At 35.0% G+C, this 14,278-nt stretch overlaps 3 protein-coding genes across 5 annotated transcripts; all 3 read left to right on the forward strand.

Moving 5' to 3' along the window:
• Positions 1–719: 719 nt before the first annotated feature.
• Positions 720–3,607, forward strand: LOC119635899 (protein late bloomer). Of its 2 annotated transcripts, XR_005247107.1 has the most exons (6): positions 720–834; positions 901–1,074; positions 1,146–1,298; positions 1,559–1,756; positions 1,827–2,948; positions 3,023–3,607. XR_005247107.1 is itself a non-coding variant. In XM_038030928.1 (5 exons), the coding sequence occupies exons 1-5, from the start codon at positions 775–777 to the stop codon at positions 1,899–1,901; spliced, it is 660 nt and encodes a 219-aa protein (XP_037886856.1). In that variant the 5' UTR covers positions 720–774; the 3' UTR covers positions 1,902–3,607. The 2 variants fall into 2 exon arrangements, 1 of the variants encoding a protein (XP_037886856.1); XM_038030928.1 differs by having other exon boundaries at positions 1,827–3,607.
• Positions 3,608–4,815: 1,208 nt separating this feature from the next.
• Positions 4,816–9,755, forward strand: LOC119635898 (polypeptide N-acetylgalactosaminyltransferase 3). Of its 2 annotated transcripts, none has more exons than XM_038030925.1 (7): positions 4,816–5,206; positions 5,690–5,790; positions 5,918–6,098; positions 7,902–8,071; positions 8,145–8,602; positions 8,656–9,450; positions 9,515–9,755. In XM_038030925.1, the coding sequence occupies exons 1-7, from the start codon at positions 5,073–5,075 to the stop codon at positions 9,677–9,679; spliced, it is 2,004 nt and encodes a 667-aa protein (XP_037886853.1). In that variant the 5' UTR covers positions 4,816–5,072; the 3' UTR covers positions 9,680–9,755. The 2 variants fall into 2 exon arrangements, with proteins under 2 accessions (XP_037886853.1, XP_037886854.1); XM_038030926.1 differs by having other exon boundaries at positions 5,951–6,098.
• Positions 9,756–10,310: 555 nt separating this feature from the next.
• Positions 10,311–12,851, forward strand: LOC119635799. Its single transcript, XM_038030804.1, has 5 exons — positions 10,311–10,370; positions 10,434–10,607; positions 10,704–10,847; positions 10,909–11,082; positions 12,537–12,851. Exons 1-5 carry the CDS (start codon positions 10,311–10,313, stop codon positions 12,684–12,686), a joined length of 702 nt encoding a protein of 233 aa, XP_037886732.1. The 3' UTR covers positions 12,687–12,851.
• Positions 12,852–14,278: the final 1,427 nt, after the last annotated feature.

Genomic DNA, 14,278 nt, shown 5'->3' on the forward strand with positions numbered 1-14,278 from the left:
TCTACCGTAGCGAACATGTTTGTATGTGCATCTAATGTTTGTTTGAATATGTAAAATTGTATTCTTCACGTAACCTTGTTTTCCTCTAATACTATAGACTCTGAACGGAGCTCTTAAAACAATAGGATATGTATATGGGTTACGGTGTTGTAAAATAATCAGGAGAGGTGCGAATCAGATTGAAGACCCGCAATTCTCTTATGTTCTTTTAGATTACGAATACTAAGACTGGTGTACAAGCCTATTAGGTAACCAAAGGAACGTTTGTTACAGTAATCGGCCATGGATTAGTTTCACCTAAACACCGGCTAAACATGTTAAGACCTCACTGAGGCAATATTTTCTAGTGGGCTTCCGTTTCTTTTGGCTCGTATCGGTCTGTTCGAATTGTGACAAGTTAAAAGTTCAAGATGTACTTCTATTAGTCCTTAGCTTTGCCAGGGGTGCAGAAGAAAGTTAAGATCTCCAAAACTTGGGCCCTGCTTGTGTACCGTTCCGTTACATCTCTTCTTGCCGTTGCGGGACCAATTCTTACAAATTTGAATTTATCTACAAAGTCAATTGGCAAAACACTTCACATCGACATGAGTTAGTCAAACAAAAGGCAAGAACCACTTGTATGCTATAACAGAATTGTTTTTGCTTAGTTATCAAAGCGATATGATAACGAAAAACGCATGGCGCGACAAAGACGTTAGAGTTATTTTCCCATGGCACTACCAAATAATAATCGCCAGTGTTTGTTAAATAAAGTGATTATTTTCATTACTTGCAATGGCTTGTGCAACATCGGTATTACGATGTTTAGCATTTAGTTTGAATTTTATAACTTGCGTAAGTTTAACCGCACAAGCAAAAAAGAAAAACACGTCATTTATAACTTAATCCGCAATTACATAGATGTTTGGTATTCTTGTGGCAGGCTCTTGCATATATTCTCTGATCGTGTCTAATGGAAGCGATATCATAACAGTACCGTCTGTGAGTGGATTAACCCTAAGCATTATACTTGCTTTTAGCGCGGGACTTGGTTGTTTTATTGTATCTCAAAATACAACGCGTCTGATGTGGACGGTAAGTTGTTGTTGTCGTTGTCGTTAAAGATACTAGAACTAAAAGATACGTCACAATTTATTTCTTTAAAGTATTTAACGCTAATGATATTGCTAATGGTTGCTCAGATTGTTGCCATATTTTTCGCATCTATTGACTTCAGGACCTTGGCTTACAAAGTAGTTTCGAATGCTTGGGATGCTCAAATAGTTGATCCCAGCGCAATGGCCTCTTACGAAATACAGGTTTTTGGTTTGTCCCACATATCAGGGGTGGTTAACGAGATATTAAGTTGAACGGCGTCGGATTCCGATTCCATAGTTCCAACAGTTTGTACCCCTTCTGACTGCGAAGAAAGCTGATTAGCATTGGAATACTGAATCTAATATATAAGCAATAGTACGGAGCCCAGTAACACTGTGATTCCCGTTTATCCACCTTTGATATAAAGGATATCGCATTTATTATGAAATATTTAACAAAACAAAAAACATTTTTATTTCAGTTTGAATGTTGTGGAAAATTCGGGCCGACAGATTATAGAAACTTTGGTCAAGACATGCCTATTAGCTGTTATACGAATGGTAACAGCACTGACGCTAATGATTACTTTACCACTGGTTGCTTAGAAAAGATAACTAGTTTGTTTGCTATTGGCGAGGATTTGGAAAAGATCAGCAATTGGCTGTTAATAGGTCTAGAGGTGACGAAATTCTTGCGCTTCAATTAAATTTTTACCTTTTTTTTACCTTCATACAATCAAATTATTGTAGGGCGCTAGCTCTCTAGTATTCGGCATTTATGCAGTCAGCCAAACAAACCTGGAAAGACGCAAAAACTATTACTAGAAGATGGTAGAATGCATAAAACGACCTGTTTTGGTTTTAGTTTTACTTTTTAAATTAATTAAATATAAAATTTTGTTTGAATTCTTTCAACGCAGACTTAATAAATGGCTCTCTGATCACAGGTCGAAAGTTGTAACGGATAAAGGGAAGGATTTCATTGTAGATCTATTCCAATCTATTTATCAATTTCATTTGCCATCCAACAACGATCAGTCAACAGCCCTCTTTTTAACTGATCTTTGGACGTGCAGGGGTAAAGACGTTTAACATCAACTCATAAGCATATGTCTTTCCTCTTAGTGTTCTTCTAGTTTCCTGTATAAGGCTCGACAAAATATCGACACATCATCAGCAAGACATTATCACATTTTCCAGGCTCTTTCATTCAAAAGTAAGCGGTAAATGGATTACCAAACTACAAAATTCACCTATAGTTATCAATTAACGGGCAAGACCTAAGAGAAACGAAGCAGCAGTTGTAGGAGCATTAAGCAGATAATTGATATCCATCGGCTCAAATCACGGTAACAGACTGTTCCAAGATACTTTCTTAACTGTGGATATATCAAGAAATCTAAGCCATGTTTTAAATCAATTACTATTGTGGATTGAAGAAGACTGTTTTATGCATCTTGTTCAACATAAAATTTCAAAGCAATCCAGCTTTAAATCATTCAACTCGCCTGTTAACTTTAAAAAAGTTATTTATCTAATGTTGGAATGTGTAGTTCCACGAGGAAATAGACTGACTTCACCGAGTAATATATCCACGATTGCTAGCGAAATAATCTTAAAGAATTAGGAAACTTAAATTCGTCTTTGATACCTATCATCAATACGCACAAGTTATAATATAAGGATTTCGACGTTATGTTAATAATGGGTGCATTTGCAGTTCAACGAAATCTTGAATGGGTTTAGGAAATGTTTGCTCCAGATGTTGCGCTAATGTTCGCTATAAGTAGAATTTGCGTAATTCTATGCAAGTTTTTGTGACCATGCACTCCTTATTGAAAATGCGAGAGTATTTATTTTGAAAATAATGATGTAAGCATGTAGATATGTAGTGTATAAGGATATAGCACATATTATTATTACTATTATTATTATAATTTATTTAGAGTAAAAGAATTAATTCTAGAACTAAAACTAGGATGAGCAGTAGCAACTAACACTATCAGCCCCTTTCTATACCCATCACCGAGGGATGAGGGATCTGCCCGTCTATGCAATGTCTGTTGTAAATCTTCTCCCGGTCCTAAAAATGAAGCTACTGACTTCAAATGCGACGGAAATAATGGCAATACTTGCACGCAGGTCGGCATTGAAAATGGGCCAAATCGGTCGAAGTACACGCCCAAAGCACCACGTAAAATGAAAACACCTCCGTTTTTCAAAAAGCCTAAACTGCGGCAATCAAATGTGCAAAAATTTGAGCGCATAATCTATGGGCAATACTGGAGTATTCGTGGACTAAAATAGGACAAATTGACCACGCCTATCTAATATAATAGTGTATCAAACTTTAATTTTTCTCTCCATACCTTTCCATACAACAAACAGAAACAAGCTTCAAAAACACTATAAAGTTTACAAATTCTTGGCCAGTTTGGAAGAGACTTGAACGTTTTCAAGGACACTCCTATAACGGCCACATGCCTATGCGACAAAAACTTTCATTTTGAAAATAGAAAAAATCGGCTGCGCTCACTTCATAGTATAGAGCATGAAAATTGTATTCTTTTACTTCTTTTGTCTTGCTTAGGATAACAGTGTCAGGTTTAAAAAAGATTCGGTCCCGATCGAATTTAACTTTCTCACTTGTTTTCTTTTTAGGTCTATTAAATGATTAATTTAGCAACTTCATAAAGTTAAAAATTTTATGAAGCCCTAAAAGTATTTTGAATATGGCTGTAGGGTTAGATGCTTCGAAAGCTAATCTTCGAATATTAGAAAAGTTTTGGTATCAGTATAGTGTATATAAATGTATAGGTATAGGTATATATGTATAATGCAGTCTATATAGCTTATTTCTGGATGTAGCTAAACGAAAAATTAATCCGTTTTTTTTTTTTTGAGCGACATGGAAATCATAATTTATGCTAATAAATAATTGATCTATCGAATTCTTCTTGCCTTTGTTTCTAATTATTTTCTTCTTGTTAAACTCAGTTTAATTTCTTAGGAGAGAAAGCTAATTATCTAATTATTGCAAACCCAAAATATTGCTATTTCTTGAAGAAAGTTTTGAACGTTTTGTTACAACACCTGTTCAAAAGTCGGTTTATTTATTTAGTTATCTATTATTCTTGGGCAGAGCTTCATTTCTTATAGACGCAGTAACCAGGCTTTCATTGAATTTAAAATAAAGCATTTTGTGACGTTGTCAATGTAACTGAATATTTTTTTCTATTTCCACATACACAAAAACGGAATCATAACACAAGGGTTACCGCATTTCATGTGAGAAGCCACGATAAACACAAGACGGGGATGTTATAAATAGAGATAATACTAATAAAATAGCAAAAAGTTACATTTCCATCAGTTTATTTTCTGTTAGAGGAATGGTTAATCGGATTGTATTTGGGAATTTTTGTTTAGCTACTGAAATAACGGGCATTGGCAAATATTATGTTTTATTGTAAAAACATATTTGTCTTATTACTCGTTTTAAGATGTTAGTAAAATTTTCAATAATCAAATAAAAGATTTTCCATGCACATGCAGTACAGCAACAAAAGTTTTCATGTATTTAAACATTTCTCTCTTTATGTCTGTTAGCATAACTCTGCTAATGCTTTTGCAGAGTAAAGCATTTTGCAGTTGTTGAACATGTTGATAACGTCATTCATCTCGCGATGAATGTCGATCTCTGTAACATGTTTTTACTAAACAACAGATGTTTTTGCATTACTTTTCTGTTTTGTTGTGTTCAATATCAGTAGTCGATTAAAAAGTGAAGGAAAATCAAGTAAACTAACTACCAAATAAAATGAATTTGATTTTACCGCTATATGCTGCTCTTTCCACGTTTTGGCCTTAGTTTAAAGTGAGCAGCGGCGAGAGATTTTAAGGCATTCTTCGGCAAACGGTCAAAGCGGCAGTGCATTTTTATTTAAATAACGATTTTAGTTTAATACGAAAACTATTGCAAGTGAGATATTCGTTATGGGCTTACGCTTTCAACAGTTAAAAAAGTTATGGATGTTGTATTTGTTCCTGCTTTTCTTTGCATTCTTCATGTTTGCACTCAGTATCAATTTGTATGTAACCACCTTGCAGAGCAACGGACAAGAACAACTGTAAGTTGATTTGCAACATCTTGTGTTTTTGTTAGCAAGAATTTCATAATATTCTGTGAAATTCAATTTGTAAAATGGTAAACAATTTGCAAATGACCCTCATGGATGAATTAACAGCAACAGGAAAAATTAAGTGGAAAAGAGAAAAAATATTCACCAATGTATCTCCGAACTTATTCAATGATTGATAAAAAAAAATTGGTTTGATTGTGCAATATCACATAACGCCTACATACATTAAAGTGATCATCATTGCATATATGAAAAACAAAGCTACACATTAGCATAATAACACAATTATTATGGTGTTACTGGTTATACGTATTTACGTATTTACTTGACTCACTTCTGCAAATTATAGTTTCCTATCTTCTTCAAATCCATCGAATTGAACGCTGATTAATTCGTTTAGTTTCTTTTCATTTTTGTTTTTATTTCTTTTCTTTTTAATATTAACTGGTTATGTTTGCATTTCTTTTATAGACAACCGAAGCCGCCGCCAAAACGCCGTTCACTATGGCCTATAAGAAATATTGTGGCTCATTATATAGGAAGAGGCGATATATATGGCAATATGACTGCAGGTATGTTGTTGTTTATTTACAAAATCACAGTTGTATCTCTTTCTGTGTACGTATGTATGGGTTTGTGCAAAAGTAGTGCACTAACTGTCGTTAGAATTAGTTTATTGACCCACAATTGTTTTTGTAGACGATTACAACATCAACTTATTTAATCCCATAGCTGGCGAAGGTGCCAATGGCCGTCCAGTAATTGTACCGGTTAAAGATCGCTTTCGTATGCAACGTTTCTTTCGATTAAACAGTTTCAACGTTTTGGCCAGCGATCGCATTCCTCTCAATAGAAGTCTTAAGGATTACCGCACTCAAGAGTAAGTAACGGCTTTTAGTTGTTATACTTGGTTAATTTGATTACTTCGATAGTAAAGTGCAACAGGGACAAATCATACAGGTCGGTTTATTTATTCGTCTATTCTTACGCTTTATAGATTGTTCAGTGTACTATTCAAGTGCACCATGGGTAAATCATAATTATCTGTTCATCTTGTGTTTACATTTAAGGAATTCGAAAGCAAGTCCACTTGTTACTTAAAATTGTATGTGACTTTTATTTATGCACTTATGTTTAGTATAAAGTTTCAGGTGATAGATAAACAAAATTGACTCTGAAAGCAATTAAGTTTTTTTATCTATTTTCCCAATAACCACAATAACATCAATTAAAAATTCCGCACAATCAATTTTAAACAATTATCATGTTTTTGTTGTTATTTATTTTATTGTTTATTCTAATGCAAGCCAACGGTTTGGCTCAACTAAGCTTGCATCAATAACTCGGGTTTAGTGAAATGTAAGCAAACATCTGTTTTAATTGTTTACTATCGGTTATAATCTTCAGTTGATTATAAGTTCGAATATTTGTTAACCTTGCCTATGATTAAAAAACTAATAAGTTTTCTTATCTATGAAGACGAAGATGTCTCTTCCATCAAGCAACACTATGAAGCAAATTTATCACACTTCTTCTTCGTGCAAACAAAAAACAATTATTAAAGTCTTAGCAATTACATAAAACTCTATCATTAGAAATCCAAAGAATAACATTATATATGGACTTCATGATAAATGCTTGTAAAATCATTATGTAAATGTTAGTTCAATGCTTAGGTCAAATTTCGGAATTTATAAAAAAGCTTGCAAACTTAAATTTTTTTATTTTCTATATTTTCTCTGCTTAAAAGACTAAACAATTTGACTATTGCTCGCCAACTGTGGAGACAAAGGCTTCGCGAAAAAGGATCGTATGAGACTTTTACAGTTTATGATTTCGCGTACAGAAAATCGGATTATATCCTAACCACTTGACCATATGGAAAATTAACTTTTAAAATTTTTTTTTTTTTGTAAATTTTCAAGCAAGCTACTCTTGTGTAATCGACATTAGGTGTACTTACCATGTTGATGGCAAAAGCCTTTACCTTTCATGCTTTTAGCAAGGAATTACGTGATTATAAAATGTATCATAGGCGTTATAGTTCTCCAGTTACGGACACGCCGCTTATCCTAATCACTACGGGAAACCTAATTGTTTAGTAGAAACGGTTAAAAAGCGAAAGACTGGTCAATTTCTTTGGTTTTGCTCTCTAAGTTTGAAATATTTGACAAATGATGGGTATTGCTTAGTGCTTCCTTAAGCATGCGATATCCTTTCGTTGCAAAAAGAGAAGTCTTTTAAAGGGTATATTGAGAGAAACTTCTTGGCATTCGAATTAACTTAATTATCCTACCAAATTAACAAACCTGTGCAGCAATCTTGAAAATTTTAGTTCAGTGGTAATTCACAAAGATTATCAACCTGCTCATCCGGTTCGCCTCCTTCCTGCAAAAGTGTTTATTTACCACAATTTATTGGAGTGTATTATAAGTATAAGTTGCACTTGTGAAGAATTCCCAACGAACATTTGTTAATTCAATAAAATATTAAGAAACGTTGCCATCACCTGTTTGAATCTCATCTTAAAGAGAGACCGATATGTGGGTCTGTGACATTAGCTTGAAAACATTGTCTGATATATTTTATGTTATTTGTACAACGGAATGCAGTATTTGGCGCTGCTGACATTCGCAAATCTGCAAAAACCTACATCTCAATGTCAAGCGTAAACTTTTTGCAGATGTCGTAATGAAGTCTATAAATTAGATGAACTGCCTACAACATCAGTTGTTATCGTCTTTCATAATGAAGCCTGGTCGGTGTTGTTGCGAACAATCACAAGCGTAATCAGTCGTACACCACAACAATTACGTAAAGAAATTATACTTGTTGACGACGCGAGTGATCGAAGTGAGTGTTAAACAAAATCAACATATTATAGTTATTTGTCCACATTTTCTTAAACCATTTCACACGTTTTCAGGTTACCTAAAAAGACAACTGGAAAATTATATTAAGGTTTTATCGGTGCCTACTAGGCTTTTTCGTATGGCAAATAGAAGTGGTCTTGTCTCGGCTCGTCTAATGGGAGCTCAACATGCTCGAGGTGATGTTCTAGTATTTCTCGATGCCCATTGCGAATGCTCGCGTGGGTGGATGGAACCCTTACTGCAACGGATTAAAGAGTCGCCCAAGAGTGTAATCTGTCCGGTGATTGATATTATTTCCGATGATAATTTTAGTTACACGAAAACTTTTGAAAATCATTGGGGTGCTTTTAATTGGCAATTGAGCTTTCGATGGTTTTCGTCGGAACGCAGAGGCACATCATTGAGAGAAACACCAACAAGGCCCATAAAGACACCTGCTATGGCTGGGGGGCTATTTGCCATCGATCGCAAGTACTTTTATGCGGTTGGGTCTTATGATGAGCAAATGAAGGTAATCTATATTTTTATTTTTTTTTTTGTAAATTATGAGGCAACGATTTTCAGATTTGGGGCGGCGAAAACGTAGAAATGTCCTTTCGTATTTGGCAATGTGGCGGCAGTGTGGAAATAAGTCCATGTTCTCATGTGGGTCATGTGTTTCGCAGCAGTACTCCGTACACCTTTCCTGGCGGTATGAGCGAAGTCTTGGGTAAAAACTTGGCACGAGCAGCTATGGTGTGGATGGATGAATGGCAATATTTTGTAATGCTATATACGTCGGGTCTTTCCTTGAATATGCGCGATAAAGTCGACGTTTCAAGCCGTTTGGCGTTGCGTGAGAAACTTCAATGTAAACCATTCTCATGGTATTTAGAGAACGTATGGCCTGAACATTTTTTTCCTGCACATGATCGTTTTTTTGGCAAAATTATTTGGTTAGACGGTGAAACCGAATGTGCGCAAGCCTATACACATCACATGAAGAATATACCGGGGCATCGGATATCTCGCGAATGGACGCGTGTGATAAGGGAAATCGATAGCAATGCAGATCAGTTTATGTCTCTTATCGACTTAGATCGTGACAAATGCCTGCGGCCGGTTAAGGAAGATGCACCTCGCACGTCCCTGCAACCTATAACGGTGGGCGACTGTAACGCCCACCATCAGACGATGGATATATATGTTATCACACCTTCTGGTAAAGTGATGACTAACAACAATATTTGTTTAACGTACAGTGAACCCAAACAAAGTGTTATACAAATGTTGAAAAATCGTAATGCCACTACAACTAATGTTCAGTTAACACAATGCCTAGCAAATGATTCCCGCCAACTTTGGGATTATGATTTAGACGTGAGTTTAAGAATAATCCAAATATTCTCTAAACGTAATCGAATGGATTTAATTTTAATTTTAGACACAACACATAAGCCATCGTGAGACTAAACTTTGTTTGACTCTGAAATCTGCTTTAACTGGAGGACGCACACAAAAGTCTGAAAAAATTGTAATGGCCATTGAATGTGATTTCAAAGACATCACTCAAAAATGGGGCCTAATTCCACTGCCATGGAAAATTTAATTTACAAAATGGAGAAATCGAAAAAGAATATGTAGTGCAATTAGAAAATTTTAAAAAATTTTCATCTTTAAAAACTCACTCTTACACACACGCACACACCCAAAAACACACCAGCGATTGTTAAATGTGATATTTTATTATGTATTTTAAACATGAAAAAATGACTTTTGTTAATTTTATGCCATTTTTCAAGCATATTAATCTGAAAATGTTTTCTGAATTTCTATAGAATATTTTTTTTGTTTTTATACTTTTTTAAATAATCCGAATATATATTTATTAACAATTTTATATTAAAAGTATTAAGAAAAGAGCGACAAACATTACGAAAAAACCTCTTCTTTCTCAACCGAAACATAAATGGGGAACAGTGATGATGATGCTTTTAATAATTATTAAAAACGTACGGTAAGAAGGTCAGGGGCCAACACAAAAAAAAAAAAATCGGTTTTTCTGTTCTGTTTCTGTTTCTCTTCTGCGCTGGCGATATCAACGCGTTATCAATGACAGCATAATTGTCGTCTTGCAAGTTAATTTCTGGCATTTAGTAATAATTTAATTCGCTTTTCGTTAAGTTCCTTTTCTCCGCATAAAAGATATTCTTTTAAATACTTTCCATGACGTTGTCAGTATGGGTGTTGCTATAACTATCGTTAAGTGGTTTGTTTTTACTCTAAATTTTTTGTGTTTGGTAAGTTTTTATTCCCAAGAACTTTCTGAAGATTCTTTTAATCCTTTGTTTGACTTTGAATAGTTTTTAGGTATCGGTACCATTTGTCTAAATGCATTCGGCGTAGAAGATTCTAGTCCCGGCACAGACGCTCATACCTATTACATTTTAGGTATATTGCTTTGTTCTCTTCTCTGTTTAACCATTATTATTGGATGTTATGGTATCTTCTCCGAAATCTTGGGTTTCAATATCATTGTAAGTTTTCACTTAGATTTTGTTTATGAAGAAAAATATAATTTTAATGCTTGAGTCTTTTTCTGCTTATCTTGAAACATGCTTCTTTACCGAAAGTATTCGTTATTCGTGTTGGCTTTGTTAATCATACAGTGTTTGCAAATGCATTCTTTTCAACCACATAGCTTCTATTTTGATAAGATTCACAGTTCGGAATCAACTTGGAGCTCGCTCGCAAACCATCCGTCTTTTAAATCGAAAGTAATTGTCTGATCTTTCTTTTGCAAGCTTCCATGTACATATGCCTGACTAATGTTTTTAGTATCATTGCTGTGGTCTCTTTGATTATCAGTGGACGATGCCTGCTAGTTGCTATGAAGAAAATCCAAACCAGTTAGCTCCTGATCCCATTTGCTTAGAGGCATCATTATGGCAATCTTATCAGTTTAAATTGCGGCGCCAACAAATATTTAACTGGGCTCTCCTAATATCTGAGGTAAGCAAATAGATATTGAAATAAAACAACAACAAAAATTAGATATCCAAAAAATCAAATGCCTCTCTGCGCTTTGCTTATTAAGTTTATCAGATTTCTCCCATCCTAATATCTGATGCTGGAGAAATTTACAAACTTGTGTTGACATAGGACATCAGTGTTTATTCTTTTATATCGTTTTCTTCTTGTTTAGGGGTGTTGAAGCAAAACCTGTGGATTTGAATTCTAGATATCCCGGAACTCGTAAAGTAATATTTTGCTATCAACTACCGTTTTATCATAATGTTTACAATACCCATAAGGAATTCATATATAGTGTTAATAAGCATCAAATTCTGACTCAACTTAGTTATATTTGCCCGCCTGTCTCCTGTTGATGCCCTGCTGGTCGCGTAAAATCAAATTTATGCAGACACATTGTAAATGTTGGCATGTTGTTTGATATTGATTATGGCCCAGGTGGGTCAACTGGCCCATATGAAGCACAAACTGAAAGCACGTCCGTTTCTCTAAACAAACATTTGCGGATTTTTGCTCATGACCCATAAGTTATTAAATCTTCTAAATTCATTTTATGGAGGATTTTATTATTCGCGTGAAAGAGAGAAAAAATCGGCCAAGCTAACACAACATATAAGTGATCAATTGCGGTTTTTTTTTTACTTTTTTCGCGGAATCCTATCCGCTAAATAACTTTTCCTCGTTTAACTCATGTTAGTCCGATTTGCTTCTCTTCTCATTTTATTCAATACAGTCCTAAGGAAATATCAGCATTTGGAGAGATTCCAAATAATTTTTTTTTTTGTTTGGAAGCATTTGCAAATTTACATCCAATGGTTTTGAAGAAGTTCGGTTAAGGGGTAAGTCCACTGTAACACCTTAAAAGGAGCAGGTTTTTTGACGAGAATATCCAATATACTTCCGATTGGGATTAGAAGAAAAATCATTTAATCTGCATGTCTTTAGGTGGAGCAATACCTAACGGTACTTACGCCACCCTGTAGTCACTCATATAAAGACTTTTCAAAATAAAATTTTGACATGTGGGTTGAACACAAAAAATCATTTCGGACAGACGGATAGACAGGCTTAGATCGATTTAGAGAGTGACTCATAAAATGATTCTGTACCGATCGATATAATAAGAGGCGGGTTAATCTCTGGTCCTTCTGGACGTTGCAAAAATCCGCATAAACTTAATACTCCCTGATGATGCGAATGTTTGAAGTAACTCATCGAAAATGTTCATCATCGATCTCTAAGGAATGTTCTGCTAGCAACTACTGTCGAAAAAACAATTTTTTTGACTATTTAAACTAAAAAAAAAAATTTGTTTTAGTGGGAATGACGAATGGTGAACCTCTTAACGTCATATCTAAACAGAACGACCTAATCGTTATTTATATAAATATAAAAAAAAAAATCACTACATATTCTTATTCTTTTTATTACAGACGAACGCATTATTTTATTCAATTATTTTATGTGTATTATTGTATCGACGCGTGGCTAATCAAAGGAGACAACGTGAATTGGCCAGGGCTTCTGTACGCCACAATCCGGGGAATCATGTTGGAATGCAAACGCACCTGCTATCGTGTTAATCAATGCGGATACTCGTTAAGTTCGTATCTTTCACCGCTACATAGGGAACACACAGCTTGCTGTTGCCTGTCACGAAGTTTTTGTGATAAGATGTAAGCCATTATTGATACAATTCCTTGAAATATCTATAAATGTGTAAAAATAATTAATATTTTTGTAATCTATAACTATTTTTGCCCATTCATATATTCTATACTTACCATAAAGTAAACGCTAGTCCATATAAAACTATACAAGAAAATCCATAGCATTATTCTGGATATAATTTCACTAATTAAAGTGCAAGCAGTCTATTGAAAGTTAATCATAAGTTCCATCAATTAGTATATGTTTTAATATCGCCTTCGCCGCAATTCAAATATAACTCTGACTGGTATCGCAGGGGACAAATATGTAAGATACATTATAAAGTTTTTTCGTTGACTTAAGCGTACTTGACAGTAGCATGGAAGTTCGACTTTTTGGTATCGGCCATTATCAATAGCGTAAGCGTTTTTTATTGTATTTCTAAGGTTAGCACGTTCAGGAAATACGAACAAAAGCAGACACCGAAGAAAAGACCGAAGGTACTGAAATTTATTCCGTGAAAGTGAAGTAGAGCTGAAAACCTATACCTCTAAGGTTTTTATTAAGAAAATGAGAAATAGGAGTGACCTAGAAATATAATTTTGCGTACTTGTCAGCGGAATACTCAATGCTGAGGACATAATTTGGCAAATCCAACTAGATCGGAAAAAATTCGATTTACGTATAATTGGTGATATCCCGTTAAATGAATAGGCAACTGCCGCGATCACCCCAAGATACATTTCTGGACCACTTTAAGAATAACGCACCGCTCATCCAAGTAGACGAAATAACTTCTGCGGAGGCTGAGCTGACTGAACTACTGCAGTGGACGCAGAGCCCGCAATATAATGCGCTTATGATGAGTCATTATCCGATACAACCGCTTTTCTATAGACCATTCGCCCAACTGCAGTATAGTTCGACACTCAAACACCCTAAGAAAGGTCTTTTGCAAAGTACAATTAGTCTTGAGCACGCCATATTGCAGCGCAAATGCTTTAATATGGACCGTTTCCAAAAGTGAACAGAGTCCGCCTCGTGCGCACCTGAATTGCATGTTTGGTTGAATTATTCACGAAAGAGGATGGCTTCCATGCTTATATGACCATCGATATTCCTCCATGGCGTTTGAAGGATAATAGCAAGAGTTGTATAATGCTTATGAGGCTAAATCTATTTTTGGGCTGGAAATAAAAATCTGCAGCACTTAACTGGAAAATGTACTCTGCAATCTAAACAGGTCGTAGCACTTACGAAGCTGCCATGTTTTTAAAAAAAAATATTCTTTAATGAGAATGATCCAGAACGTTGGTTATATTTTAATGAATGAATGATACCAATCAAGAGTTAAATTTGTGTTACTTCCGAATGGTGGCTACGCGTCATAATACCTTGCATTTATTTATTCTCACTTACAATTTCCAAGAGCCAAGATGATTCAGTGACGGCCGCCACGCAAAACACTGCCGATAATATCATATTAAAGTAGTTTAAGACCAAATATGTTCCAAAAGTTTCCGGA

The sequence above is a fragment of the Glossina fuscipes genome, unplaced genomic scaffold (genome assembly GCF_014805625.2).
Source record: "Glossina fuscipes isolate IAEA_lab_2018 unplaced genomic scaffold, Yale_Gfus_2 27, whole genome shotgun sequence".
Lineage (NCBI taxonomy): Eukaryota > Metazoa > Arthropoda > Insecta > Diptera > Glossinidae > Glossina > Glossina fuscipes.